The 15000-nt window shown below is 42.9% G+C and overlaps 1 protein-coding gene across 3 annotated transcripts in view; it reads left to right on the forward strand.

The window, feature by feature from the left end:
• The window catches only part of plcg1 (phospholipase C, gamma 1), a 52869-nt gene that overhangs the window by 26777 nt on the left and 11092 nt on the right, over positions 1–15000 (forward strand). For all 3 annotated transcript variants that reach the window (XM_047807186.1, XM_047807184.1, XM_047807185.1), the window contains exons 7-22: positions 379–462; positions 1362–1384; positions 1843–1912; positions 2668–2769; positions 4739–4857; positions 8000–8085; positions 8773–8893; positions 9392–9560; positions 10610–10732; positions 10857–10958; positions 11289–11476; positions 12088–12288; positions 12676–12795; positions 12920–13100; positions 14256–14333; positions 14482–14585. In XM_047807186.1, the coding sequence (XP_047663142.1) occupies positions 379–462; positions 1362–1384; positions 1843–1912; positions 2668–2769; positions 4739–4857; positions 8000–8085; positions 8773–8893; positions 9392–9560; positions 10610–10732; positions 10857–10958; positions 11289–11476; positions 12088–12288; positions 12676–12795; positions 12920–13100; positions 14256–14333; positions 14482–14585 (1871 nt within the window). The remainder of the gene's footprint in view (positions 1–378; positions 463–1361; positions 1385–1842; positions 1913–2667; positions 2770–4738; positions 4858–7999; positions 8086–8772; positions 8894–9391; positions 9561–10609; positions 10733–10856; positions 10959–11288; positions 11477–12087; positions 12289–12675; positions 12796–12919; positions 13101–14255; positions 14334–14481; positions 14586–15000) is intronic.

Below are 15000 nucleotides of genomic sequence, written 5' to 3' on the forward strand. Positions count from 1 at the left end.
TCCTTTAGCGTTGCACCTTATACCACGTTCTCACTTACGCTAGAGCAGCTATAAATACCAGGTTATTTTCTCCCAAGCATCTCCGTTTCCCTGTAAGAGTCTTACAGAGAATCCACGAAGCGCTTCGTCTCGATTGTGCCGAAGGTTTCTCGGTTTCTAGTCGACACTCGTTAACCGTACGGATGAAACATGGTGCGAAAACCCCAAACACTTAAATGATCCAGTTACTGTGAGCGGAAAGTCAAACACACACGCTGTAAACTTCGTATCAGAAAGAAGTTTAATCCGAAGTACTGAAGTAATTCTTAACTGTAACACAGTAGTGAAAAAAAGTGTTGTATGTTTTGTTGTTGATTTGTTTTGTTTGTTGTGTTTCAGGACGGAGATCTGAGGAGTGGCGACGTCTCGTATAGTCAGTTTGCGCTGCTGTACCGTAGCCTGATGTTTGATGCACAGAAATCTGTGAGTGGTGTCTGTGTGTGTCTATGTGTGTCTTTGTGTGTGTGTGTCTTTGTGCGTGTGTGTCTTTGTGCGTGTGTGTGTTGTAGGGAGGGGTAATGGTAAGATAATCAGGTTCAACCCCATAACTGAAATCCTCTCTAGCTGATCACTGTCAGAATCATCTCTCTCTCTCTCTCTCTCTCTCTCTCTCTCTCTCTCTCTCTCTCTCTCTCTCTCTCTCTCTCTCTCTCTCTCTCTCTGTGTGTGTGTGTGTGTGTGTGTGTGTGTGTGTGTGTGTTCGTTCTCAAATGACCACTGAATCAATACTGGGCCCCTTAAAAAGCCTCAACATCCCTCTGCTGTAAGCCATTAGCCTGTCCTGAAAAACACACACACACTGAGATGACCTCTGTATCCAGTGACTAAACAATTCAGTCCCATGAGCTGTGTGTGTGTGTGTGTGTGTGTGTGTGTGTGTGTGTGTGTGTGTGTGTGTGTGTGTGTGTTTATGATTTAATCACCACTGTGTGTTAGGCATATTATCTGATTATTTGCTCACATTGATCGAATTTGCTCGCCCTACTTAGGGCACCTAACGAGTGCACTAGTTTATTAAAGTCTCTTGTCTCGTGTTGTGTGTCTCGTGTTGTGTGTCTCATGTTGTGTGTCTCATGTTGTGTGTCTCGTGTTGTGTGTCTCGTGTTTGAGAGCTGCATCGATACTCGTCTGTTATACAACACACACTTCACACTACTTACCCATACGGTGAAATGAGTAACACTGAATATAAAGCAGTTAGATGTTCAGACTTCATCTTCATTGTGTGTAGTGTTTAATCCTGATCTCTTATTTCTCTCTCTCTCTCTCTCTCTCTCTCTCTCTCTCTCTCTCTCTCTCTCTCTCTCTCTCTCTTTCTGCAGATGGATATTCAATTCCTTCAAAGGTACTCTACACCCCCCCACCTCAAACTTTGTCCATCTTTCTCTATCTCTCCCTTTCTAACCCTCCCCCTCCCTCTCTCGCCTGCCCCACCCCTCTCCCTCTCTCCTTTTCTCCCTCTCTCTCACTCCCCTCATCTCTCTCCCTCTCTTTCTCCCCACCCCTCTCCCTCTCTCACTCTCCCCATCTCTCACACTCACTCTTTCTCCCTCCCCTGCTCTCTCTCTCTCTCCCTCTCTCTCTCCCTCCCTTTCTCCTTCTCTCGCTTTCTCTCTCTCTTCCCCTCTCCCTCCTTCCCTTTCTCCCTCTCTTACTCTCCCCATCTCTCTCACCAACCCTCCTCCCTCTCTCACCCCCCATTCTGCCATAACCCTCCTCTTATCGTCTCCTCGTCCTTCTCTTTACCTTCTCCATCCTCTAACCTCTCATGGTTGTAGTAAGGTGTTCTGTCGTTCTTCCCAGTTTTATCGAGCGGCCCGAGCAGAGGATCGCGCAGGAGGATTTTCAGCGCTTTCTGATTGAGAATCAGAAGGTGAGAGGATGTTTGTCTGGTTTTGTGAAGTTCTACACAGATCGTGATGTGATAAGAGAGGTGTTGAGAAGAAAACCGTTTTTATCTTATCTTATTGGTGAATCTCCTGATGTTATTTTGTCATCGTGATTATTTATGAGTAAAACCTCAAACGGCAGAAAACATAAAACGTACAGCTTTACCTCCGATACCTGACTCACCTTCGGGAAAAGTTACAGAAACACGTATTTATTATGTAAAGCGTTTGCTGTACAACGAGCCGTTGCCTTAGAAACGATAACACGTGCGATCGACTGTCCTAGACGATAAATCGGCTCCTTCTGACCAATCGGTCGAGTTTAGTCCGTATCTAGCCGTACGGAGTTGTAACCATGGCGACCGGTCCTAGCTGATGCCGGCTAACTCGATCTCTTGGTTACGAGGCAGAAAACAGACCGACTCTGAGCTGCTCGTCTGACTGGATGATGTGATGCTGCAGTTAAACTGAGTTATCACACCCTTAACTGTACTCGTGAATAACCTTCCAATCGCACGTGTGCTGTTTGTTATTTTCCGTTACGTCAGAATGTTTACATTTTGTCCATCCGACATGGCGTAAATGAAAAGGGACAGAACCGCCATTTCATCCTTTATACATGACTTTCACACTAAATGTGTGTTTTTATTGGAAGCTCAACTATGACCAAACTTTTAATATTTTTGTGTGTTTGTGTGTGTGTGTGTGTGTGTGTGTGTGTGTGTGTGTGTGTGTTCAGGAGCTTTGGGCTACAGACAATAACAAGGTTCAGGAGTTTATGTTTAATTACCTGAAGGATCCACTGAGGGAGATCGAGCAGCCTTATTTTTATCAGGATGAGGTAACACACACACACACACACACACACACACACACACACACAGATTATATTATGATCTGACTCCATCTTGGTTTATTAGCTTACTTTCACATTAAATGATGATTTAATTGATCTAAATAAATTCTAAGGAATTTAAATACACCTGTTTTTGAAGTTCTCTGAAACTGAGTGTGTGAAATATTCATCATTCATCACTTCCTTCAGATCTACCACTAACACTGTTGTAATAATTCTGAGTGTGTGTGTGTGTGTGTGTGTGTGTGTGTGTGTGTGTGTGTGTGTGTGAGTGAAGATGTGATCTGCAGCTCAGCTCTGAGTTTGTTCTCTGCAGCGCCGCTCAGACACGAAGCCTGTTCTTTACTGAGGTTTTGTGGTTCCCTTGTTTGCTAACGTTGACCTCAGATCAGAGCAAATCATTCTAATATTGTACAGAAGTAAGCATTTTCTACTCGCACACGGTGTTAAACGTCTCTGAGACGAGGCTTTGGAGATGGACCACAAGTGTTACAAGTCCTGCACGCTCAGGAACTTTTTGAACAATCTTGTGAAGTTTCCTTCACGAAACATTTGAGTCTGAATCGGACTAGCGTCAGTTAGCAGGCCATGCTAAGGTAAACGACGCGTCTCTGCTAAAATGTTAATAGGGTTTGATGTAAAATCCAGCTGACTAAAATACTACAAATAATACAAATACTACAAATAGCCTCTAAATATAAAATAAAATATATAATATTATATAATACGTTTGCCTTCCCACCTCCGCCTTGTGTGTGTGGAGTTTGCATGTTCTCCCCGTGCCTCGGGGGTTTCCTCCGGGTACTCCGGTTTCCTCCCCCGGTCCAAAGACATGCATGGTAGGTTGATTGGCATCTCTGGAAAATTGTCCGTAGTGTGTGTGTGTGTGTGAATGAGAGTGTGTGTGTGCCCTGTGATGGGTTGGCACTCCGTCCAGGGTGTATCCTGCCTCGATGCCCGATGACGCCTGAGATAGGCACAGGCTCCCCGTGACCCGAGAAGTTCAGATAAGCGGTAGAAAATGAATGAATGGATGAATATTATATAAAAAATATATAACACTATAAGCCACTAAATATATGCAGAATAATTCTGGGTTCAGAACTCAAATCTGATTCGTCCCAAAGCCAATCTTGATCAGTTTTAGCAGAGTTTTTGAGTTAAAAAGAAAAAAGTAGTTCCGGGGACATTTGTGGTATCCATACGCCATCAGAGGTCATTTTTACAGAACCAAAAATCCCTCCACGTAAAAAGTAGTTCCACAGAATCAGAGCTTCATTTACAGAAAAAAATAGAGTTTAAAACAGAGGAAATGAAATAAAGTCAGTAAATAAAATAAATTAGTTTACATATTAGCTTATAATGCAAGTAAAGTATACATTTGTAAACACTTTACAATTCTGTAATCAAATACTAAACACTTTAAATGATGTAAATAAGTAAATAAATACACAAGTAAACAAGCAGCTAAATAACTTAAAAATGTAATGTGTAAATAAATATAATATGTTACTATGTGAACAGATCGGTAGACAAATATAAAAATAAATGAAGTAGAAATATTCAGATTTCAATAAGGAGGTAAGTAAACAAATAAGTTTAAAAAAGATATATGGTGTATGTTCAAGAAACTAATGAACAAATAAGTAAGAGAACGAACAAACAAAAACAAATAAATAAACCAAAAGTGTTTTCTAGTGGGTTTTATTCCAGGCTGAAACTTTCCACAGTGCAGGGTTTTTTTTTGTGTGTGTGTGTGTGTGTGTGTGTGTGTGTGTGTGTGTGTGTGTGTGTGTGTGTGTGTGTGTGTGTGTGTGTGTGTGTGTGTGTGTGTGTGTGTGTGTGTGTGTGTGTTTTAATCTCTGACTCTCTACGACATTTTGAATAAACATGTTTCAGTATTTCTGTTTGTCGTGTCTTCACGTCCTCTCTGTGTCTCCTCGTCCTCCATCAGTTCCTCACCTACCTGTTCTCCAAGGAGAACTCCATCTGGGATTCCACACTGGACAACGTGCATCCTGAGGACATGAACAATCCTCTGTCGCACTACTGGATTTCCTCCTCACATAATACGTAAGTGTTAAAAACACAGGCCACCGATTGGTCCATTCTACTATTGTTTTGAAACATTATTGTTTCTATGGTAACCGGTTGTTTTCAAGGATCAGTATGTAAGACAGATTCCACATAGCCAGATAAAAAATAAATAAGAATTGTGTGGCGGTTACTACGGTGACATAAAGCATGTTATGTGAAATATTTACTAGAAAGTGAGAGTGCCAATATTTAGAGGTGCTAATTTGTTTAATGGATTTGTTTCCAAAATATTAAATGTAATGGTGACCGGATAAAATGTAATTTAATAGATTTTGCATAAATGGTATTTGTTGCGAAGCCGCTGCGCTGTAAGCGGAATAAGAGACAGAATAAAAGACAGAAACTTCATCACACTGATAATAGAATCAGATCAGATTGATAGATTGATCAGATTTTTCATCATTTATAAATAACCAAAAAAATAAACAAATCAAGGAACATCTTAAATGTTGATGATGGTGAACTTAGTGATAGATGGTGATTATTTTGATGATGGCGATGGTGTTGATTGTAGTGTTGGTGATGGTGGTGATGTTGATTTGTGATGATTTTGTAGATGATGGTGTTGATTGTGGTGGTGGTGGTGATGTTGATTTGTGATGATTTTGTAGATGTTGGTGTTGATTGTGGTGGTGGTGGTGATGTTGATTTGTGATGATTTTGTAGATGATGGTGGTGATGTTGATTTTGTAGATGTTGGTGTTGATTGTGGTGGTGGTGATGATGGTGGTGATGTTGATTTTGTGATGATTTTGTAGATGTTGGTGTTGATTGTGATGGTGGTGATGTTGATCTGTGATGATTTTGATGATGGCGATGGTGTTGATTGTGGTGGTGGTGATGTTGATTTGTGATGATTTTGTAGATGTTGGTGTTGATTGTGGTGGTGGTGGTGATGTTGATTTGTGATGATTTTGTAGATGATGGTGGTGATGTTGATTTTGTAGATGTTGGTGTTGATTGTGGTGGTGGTGATGATGGTGGTGATGTTGATTTTGTGATGATTTTGTAGATGTTGGTGTTGATTGTGATGGTGGTGATGTTGATCTGTGATGATTTTGATGATGGCGATGGTGTTGATTGTGGTGGTGGTGATGTTGATTTGTGATGATTTTGTAGATGTTGGTGTTGATTGTGGTGGTGGTGGTGATGTTGATTTGTGATGATTTTGTAGATGATGGTGGTGATGTTGATTTTGTAGATGTTGGTGTTGATTGTGGTGGTGGTGATGATGGTGGTGATGTTGATTTTGTGATGATTTTGTAGATGTTGGTGTTGAATGTGATGGTGGTGATGTTGATCTGTGATGATTTTGATGATGGCGATGGTGTTGATTGTGGTGGTGGTGATGTTGATTTTGATGATGATTATTGTGGTGGTGGTGATGATGGTGGTGATGTTGATTGGGATGACGATGATGAATCTAAACCACGTCCTCGTTTCCCTACACCCGAGAGAAGAAGCGATATCTGAAAGTGAGAGAAAAATGTAGCGTGTTCTGGGTAATCTGTGGGATGAAGGTGAGATCTAAGCTCGAAGCTGTGAGCTCCGATGCGTCGCTCGTTTTTCTGGTGGTCAGTCCGAGGTGTCATTTTTGCTAAACATAGCATGTAGACATTGTGGTTTTCAGATGTAAAAATTATTTGCCGCTATTCACCAACATGACCAGTGTCATGACTACTTACTTGAGTAGTTGCTTCAGATCTTCTGGCTCCATGATCTTGGCCTCATGATGTTATTTCTGCTGTGTTTGTAAAGAAGTGCAGATTTAGTTGTAGTACTCTCTGTTCTCTGAACGTTTTGTTCCTGAAAGGCTGTCGGTCATCAGCTGCTGATAAAAGGAGAGGACAGAAAGTTTAACACCTTTATCATCTGGACAGAAACTCAGTCAGAATTGTAGCTGGTTACAGGAGCTTTAGTTGGTTCTGCAGTAATGAGAAGTAAACGGTGGAAGAAAAAAAAATCTGAACACATTAAATATGTATTTTGATATCTTTTCGATTAGACGACTGCCTGTAATCATGCTTGTAATTCTGAGGGGTTCTTTTACCACAAAATTGTTGTTGTTTTTTTTACCTCAGGTTCATTTACCTCAGGTACTTTGACTTTTTTCTCTGTTGGGTTATTTTACCTCAAAGTCTTTTATAAACCTCAAGTCTATTTTCCTCAGGATTTTGTTTTCCCTTGGGTCCTTTTACTTCAGTTTTTTTTTTGTTGTTTTTGTTTTTGTTTTTTTTAAACCTTGGGTCTTTTACCTCAGACACTTTTACCTCAAGATGTTTTTTTTCTTTTACCTTGGGTCCTTTTACCTCAGTTTGTTTGGTTGTTTTTTTTTTTTTTTAAAAACTTGGTTCTTTTACCTCAGGTACTTTTACCTCAATATGTTTTTCTTTTACCTTGGGTTCTTTTTCCTCAGTTTTTTTGGTTGTTTTTTTTTTTTTAAACTTGGTTCTTTTACCTCAGATACTTTTACCTCAAGATGTTGTTTTTTTTTTACCTTGTGTCCTTTTACCTCAAAGTTTTTTTGTTTTGTTTTTTTAACTTTTTTTCCCCCACAAGTATCTTGGGTCTTTTACCTCAGAACTTTTTTCTCAGGTTCCTTTACATAAGGTTATTTTATCTTGACTACTTTGTGTGTGTGTGTGTGTGTGTGTGTGTGTGTGTGTGTGTGTGTGTGTGTGTGTGTGTGTGTGTGTGTGTGTGTGTGTGTGTGTGTACAGTGTTTATGTACACTCTTGCTAAAGAAAAGAGCTAAATTTAGCCTCTTTCCTCTAGTTGAGCGCTCAGAGGTGTTAAAGTCACACCACCTTTCTTTTAGAACAATGTCTTCAGAGCTGCAGGACCTGAATATGTGGGTTTTCATAAAAGTATGTACACCCAGGCTAAGCGAGGCCTTCGGTAAGCCGTGGGTCGTCCCACAGCGGAGCCGGATTTAATGTGACAAAGCGCAGATTGTTGTGTAAACAGAAGCCTGCGGGTGCAGAGATAGAGAGAGAGAGAGAGAGAGAGAGAGAGAGAGAGAGAGAGAGAGAGAGAGAGAGAGAGCTGTGGGTGTGCGGGAGAGCGTTTTACTACAGCACGCACATTTCCTGGCCCTGACGCAAGTGTCTGTTTTTAGCTACCTGACGGGAGACCAGTTTTCCAGCGAGTCATCTCTGGAGGCGTATGCCCGCTGCCTGAGGATGGGCTGCAGATGCATTGAGTGTGAGTACACACACGTACACACACACATACATACACACACACACACACACACACACACAAGCATTGAAAAAAACATGCAAGCAATGTTGGAGAGAAGCTTTTTATAGCAGTTTGATTCTTTAAACTTGTTGTTCTGTACAGAATAATTGACCAGCTGACTAATCTATCAGGTCCAAGGGATTCTTTTAAACATGTTTGAAGAAGATTGTATCTCCTGTGATCATGTTTGTCTGCGTCGTTGATATTTTTTTATTAATAAAGCACATTTACACACAATGATGTTGAGCAAAATGCTTAGTTTTTGTTAAATACTTTTAACTCCAGTTAAATCAGTCGTATTTAAACAACTACAATATATTGATCAGTAGGTATGTTTTTTTAATACACACACACACAAACACACACATACACACACACACACACACACACACACATGTTCAAACTGTGTGCCAGTATAAAAGCTGAGGTTTTATTTGATCAGAAATCTGTAATGTATAAAGAAATCTGCTTTCTGCTCTCCCCATAATGGTGGAATGCATCACATAAAGACAGTTTCAATGTAAATATTTAAAAATATTACTATAAGAGGTGTGTGTGTGTGTGTGTGTGTGTGTGTGTGTGTGTGTGTGTGTGTGTGTGTGTGTGTGTGTGTGTGTGTGTGTGTGTGTGTGTGTGTGTGTGTTGCAGTGGACTGCTGGGACGGTCCTGATGGGATGCCGGTCATCTATCACGGTCACACACTCACCACCAAGATCAAGTTCTGTGATGTCCTCAATACTATCAAAGAGCATGCATTCGTCACGTCCGAGTGAGTTTTCATGCCGTATTTATGCACCGATGCCCTGTGTGAGTGTGTGTGTGTGTGCGTGCGCGAGAGTGAGCGTGAGATCAAGTGTGTCATGTGTCAGTGAGAGAAACAGTGAGCTGCTTGCTAACATACTTCTGAGGGTAACATGCACAGGGTCACGATCTACTGTACACTACACACACACTATACCATTAAACTGTTTACTTTAAATGTAAATAACTTCATTACTATTTTTAAAATAAATACCAAAAGATGTTTCTGCAAAAGCTTTAGAATTATGATCCATAATTATAACCGTTTACATTTACAACCAGGATTTTAAGTATTTTAAGTATTTTTGTTATGCAGTTCAGATGATGATCCAGTAGGGGGACATTAAATGTGTGTAAACAATTCAATTCTGCTGGTGAATATAAAATAAAACCATAGATTTATTTTCCCAATATTTCTTTTAAACAATATATATATATATAATATATTTTATTACATTTGCTTTAGATTTCCCATCATCCTCTCCATCGAGGACCACTGCAGCATCGTGCAGCAGAGGAACATGGCCATGTTCTTCAAGAAGGTGTTTGGTGAAATGCTCCTGACTAAAGCAGTGGACATTACTGCAGACGGACTTCCATCACCGAATCAGCTCAAGAGGAAGATTCTGATCAAGGTGAGCGCTCGCGGGTCATAATATGGGTAATATAGGAACCAAACAATCACCTAGAAATGCCCTAGCACCCAGACCGGAAAAACATCGGAACCACCTACCAACACCCTAGCAACCATTCTGAATACCATAGCAACCACTTTAAACTCTAGTGATGGCCTGGAATACTTTGCTGTATACTTGCAACCACCTGGAATACCATCGCAATCTACTAGCAACATCCAAGTCACCATGTGGAAATGTATAGCAGCTGCCTAGCAACACCTTAGCAACCATCTGTAATAGTGTTGCACCCACCTAGCAACACCCTAGCAACCCCCTGAAATACCATAGCAACCATCTTGCAACATTTAAGCAACCACCTGAAACAACTGCCTAGCAACACCTTAGCAACCATCTGTAATAGTATTGCACCCACCTAGCAACACCCTAGCAACCCCCTGAAATACCATAGCAACCATCTTGCAACATTTAAGCAACCACCTGAAACAACTGCCTAGCAACACCTTAGCAACCATCTGTAATAATATTGCACCGACCTAGCAACACCCTAGCAACCCCCTGAAATACCATAGCAACCATCTTGCAACATTTAAGTAACCACCTGAAACAACTGCCTAGCAACACCTTAGCAACCATCTGTAATAGTATTGCACCCACCTAGCAACACCCTAGCAACCCCCTGAAATACCATAGCAACCATCTTGCAACATTTAAGTAACCACCTGAAACAACTACCTTGTAACACCTTAGCAACCATCTGTAGTTTCATAGCAACCACCTAGCAACACCCTAGCAACCACCTAGCAACACCTCGGCAACCACCTGCCAAAGCATAACCCCAATAACTAAACATTTGGATTAAATTTCAAAGTTTAGCTGTTTTAAAAATCATTACAGGCGTTCGGTTGTACTGCAACGTTTCACCGTGAGTGTGTTCAGTGGTAGTATTATTGAGGTATTTGGTGTTAACCACAAAATTGCTTCCCTTTTTTTTAGTCTTGTTTCCTCTTTGTCACTTTAATAACGTAGTTCCATGCTCATGTTAACAGCACAAGAAGCTAGCAGAAGGAAGTGCGTATGAAGAGGTTTCCACGTCCACGCCGTACTCCGAGAACGACATCAGCAACTCCATCAAGAATGGCATCTTGTTCCTGGAGGACCCCATCAACCATGTGAGAGCCCTGTTTTATTTCTCCTCAGTGCAAAATCACGCTTCTCAACATCTTTTTTTATACCAAATCATTTTTACTTTGAGTGTGGAACTGTCTAACAGCCCTCTCGACTTTTTCGGTGTAGGAGTGGTACCCACACTTTTTTGTCCTGACAAGCAGCAAGATCTACTACTCAGAGGAAACCACCAGTAACCAAGGCAACGAGGATGAGGAGGAACACCGCGAGGTGAGCAAACTTCTGGAAATATCCTTGTCTGTGTAGCGATGGTATGAAATGAGAATCGACCGTAAGGTGAATGATGATTATTATTTTTAACATGATGCACTTCTTATCCGTATATAGTTACGGTTAATGCTGAAAATCAAGTTTGTTCCACAATTATCATAGAACTTTTATAAAATGCCAAAATAAGAGTCCTTGGATGATTATTATCAGGCATTTAAAAAAAAAAAACAAAAAAAACAAATTGGAAAATCTGTCTTCATGAGAAACAATTCTGAGGTTTGTGAAGCTGCTGGATCTGAAATGTGCGATCACTTTATCCCAATTTTTCAGGTCGGGAATGGCATGGATCAGCATGTGAGCGAGAAGTGGTTCCACGGGAAGCTGGGCGCGGGTCGAGACGGCCGGCAGATTGCAGAGCGTCTCCTCTCGGAGTACTGCCTGGAGACCGGCGCTCCGGACGGTTCCTTCCTGGTGCGGGAGAGCGAGACGTTTGTTGGCGACTACACTTTATCTTTCTGGTAAGATTTTAAATCTGACCGTTAAAAGGAGAGTTCAGCTGGGAATGAAGAGTGCTTGTCTAAAGCGTCCATCAGCATGCACGCCACCGACCATCAGGAATACGGTAGTAACTGACTAGAAACACCCTAGCAACTGCCTGGAATACAATAGTTGACCCCATTAGCCACATCCGAGGGACCAACTGTAATACCATAGCAACCCAGTAGAAACACCCAAGTAACAACCTGGTGTTTGGAAGCATCTGCTTAACAACACCCTAACAACCACCTGGACTACCATCCTCACCTCCCAGCAACACCATGGAATACCATAGTAACCCCTTTAGCCACATCCTAGGGACCACATGGAATACCATAGTGACCTACTAGCAAGACCCAAGTAACCACACGGATATCAGTAGCAACCATCTGTATGATAACGACTGCTCTTAGAGGAAGACGCATGCGCTCACCGACTCATTTATTAGGATCCTAATCTGTTGCAAATGTGTGCAAATATCTAATCAGGGTGTCATGGGGCAGTAGATCAGGGGAACAAATGAAAGTTAGACAAGAGGGGCAGTTAACCTAAAGATTAAAGTTAAAGATAAAAAATATTTGCTGTTCCTCAGGCGTTCAGGTCGTGTTCAGCACTGTAGGATTCACTCTCGCCAAGAAGCCGGCAGCCCCAAATTCTACCTGACTGACAACCTGGTGTTCGACACACTCTTCGCCCTCATCACACACTATCAGCAGGTGGCGCTGCGCTGCAACGAGTTTGAGATGAAGCTGACTGAGCCTGTGCCTCAGACCAACGCCCACGAGAGCAAAGAGTGAGTCTGAAGCTCTGTACACTTAGTGTGTGAGAGCGTGTGTGTGTGTGAGAGCGTGTGTGTGTGTGAGAGCGTGTGTGTGTGTGAGAGCGTGTGTGTGTGTGAGAGCGTGTGTGTGTGTGAGAGCGTGTGTGTGTGTGAGAGCGTGTGTGTGTGTGAGAGCGTGTGTGTGTGTGAGAGCGTGTGTGTGTGTGAGAGCGCGTGTGTGTGTGAGAGCGTGTGTGTGTGAGAGAAAAAAAAATTTAAGAAGGATTTATTTTTTTGCTAACTAAATAAATCGAAACTTTTTGTGAACTGTTTTTTCCGCACACACACACACACACACACACACACACACACACACACACACACACACACACACACACACACACACACACACTCTTTCAGGTGGTATCACGCGTGTCTGACCCGGAGCCAGGCGGAGAACATGCTGATGAGGGTGCCGCGTGACGGAGCCTTCCTTGTGAGGAAGAGGACAGAGATAAATTCCTACGCCATCTCCTTTCGGTAAATTCTGCTCTCTATTAATTTGTGTCTTATTCTTTATTATTTTTTTGAAGAGCACTTTAACTTTGGTCTTTGTTCCCCCCCCCACCACCACCACCACCACCACCACGTGTCTGTCTCTCAGAGCTGAGGGGAAGATTAAACACTGTCGGGTGCAGCAGGAGGGACAGACGGTTGTTCTCGGTACATCAGAGTTTGACAGTTTGGTGGATTTGATCAGTTACTATGAGAAACACCCGCTGTACCGCAAGATGAAGCTGCGTTACCCCATCAACGAGGAGACACTGGAGAAGATCGGCACTGCTGTGAGTAAAACGTGTACACACACACACACACACACACACACACACACACACACACACACACACACACACACACACACACACTCAATTTCACAGGTGAGATTCATTTTTTGTGTACATTTAAACTTTAAACAAATTTTCTGTCTCTCTTGCTGTGTTTCCTAAACGTCCGTCTGCTCCCTCTGCGTGTCTGTCTGTCTGTCTGTCTGTCACCTCTGCATGTCTGTCTGTCCCCTCTGCATGTCTGTTTGTCTGTCTGTCTGTCCCCTCTGCGTATCTGTCTGTCTGTCCCCTCTGCGTATCTGTCTGTCTGTCCCCTCTGTGTGTCTGTCTGTCTGCCTGTCCCCTCTGTGTGTCTGTCTGTCTGCCTGTCCCCTCTGTGTGTCTGTCTGTCTGTCTGTCCCCTCTGTGTGTCTGTCTGTCTGTCCCCTCTGTCTGTCTGTCTGTCCCCTCTGCGTATCTGTCTGTCTGTCCCCTCTGCGTATCTGTCTGTCTGTCCCCTCTGCGTGTCTGTCTGTCTGTCTGTCCCCTCTGCGTGTCTGTCTGTCTGTCTGTCCCCTCTGCATGTCTGTTTGTCTGTCTGTCTGTCTGTCCCCTCTGCGTATCTGTCTGTCTGTCCCCTCTGCGTATCTGTCTGTCTGTCCCCTCTGCGTATCTGTCTGTCTGTCCCCTCTGCGTATCTGTCTGTCTGTCCCCTCTGCGTGTCTGTCTGTCTGTCTGTCTGTCCCCTCTGCGTATCTGTCTGTCTGTCCCCTCTGCGTATCTGTCTGTCTGTCCCCTCTGCGTGTCTGTCTGTCTGTCCCCTCTGCGTGTCTGTCTGTCTGTCTGTCCCCTCTGCGTATCTGTCCGTCTGCCTGCTCCCTCTGTGTGTCTGTCTGTCCCCTCTGCCTGTCCCCTCTGTGTGTCTGTCTGCCTGTCCCCTCTGTGTGTCTGTCTGCCTGTCCCCTCTGTGTGTCTATTGTATCTCACTGCAACTATTTTTCTGTCACTTATCATCTCTGTCTGTCTGTCTGCACATGACCGTGTCTGTCTGCACATGACCGTGTCTGTCTGTCTGCACATGACCGTGTCTGTCTGTCTGCACATGACCGTGTCTGTCTGCACATGACCGTGTCTGTCTGCCCATGACCGTGTCTGTCTGCACATGACCGTGTCCAGGAACCGGACTATGGTTCTCTATATGAAGGACGGAACCCAGGTTTCTATGTGGAAGCCAATCAGATGCCTACATTTAAGGTAACTTTTAGTTTGGAAACTTTAACTTTCAGCTGAAACTTTTTACAACTGTCTCCTTAATAAAAAGCCTGACCGTGTGTGTGTGTGTGTGTGTGTGTGTGTGTGTGTGTGTGTGTGTGTGTGTGTGTGTGTGTGTGTGTGTGTACAGTGCACTGTGAGAGCGATGTTCGAGTATAAGGCTCAGCGTGATGACGAGCTCTCCTTCGGTAAAAATGCCATCATTCAGAATGTAGACAAACAGGAAGGAGGCTGGTAAGTTATACACACACACACACACACACACTCTCACTCACACACTCTGTCACTCGTACTCACACACACACTCTGTCCCCCACACACACACACACACACTCACACTCACACTGTCCCTCACACACACTCACTCATCCACACACACACTCTCACTCACACACACACTCAAAAAAAAAACACTCTCACTCACACACAAATTCTCTTACACACGCACTCACAGACACACGTACACATCACACACACACACATTCTGTCCCACACGCTCTCACTCACATACACACTCTCACACATGCGTACACACTCATGACGTCTCTCTCAGATATGGATCTCCTCTTATTTCTCTTAGAAGGTTGTAAACACTTTTTCTTCATTCTGTCACTTCGTCTTTTTTATTAAACAGTTCATGACCTGAATG

This window comes from Tachysurus fulvidraco, chromosome 23 (genome assembly GCF_022655615.1).
Source record: "Tachysurus fulvidraco isolate hzauxx_2018 chromosome 23, HZAU_PFXX_2.0, whole genome shotgun sequence".
NCBI lineage: Eukaryota > Metazoa > Chordata > Actinopteri > Siluriformes > Bagridae > Tachysurus > Tachysurus fulvidraco.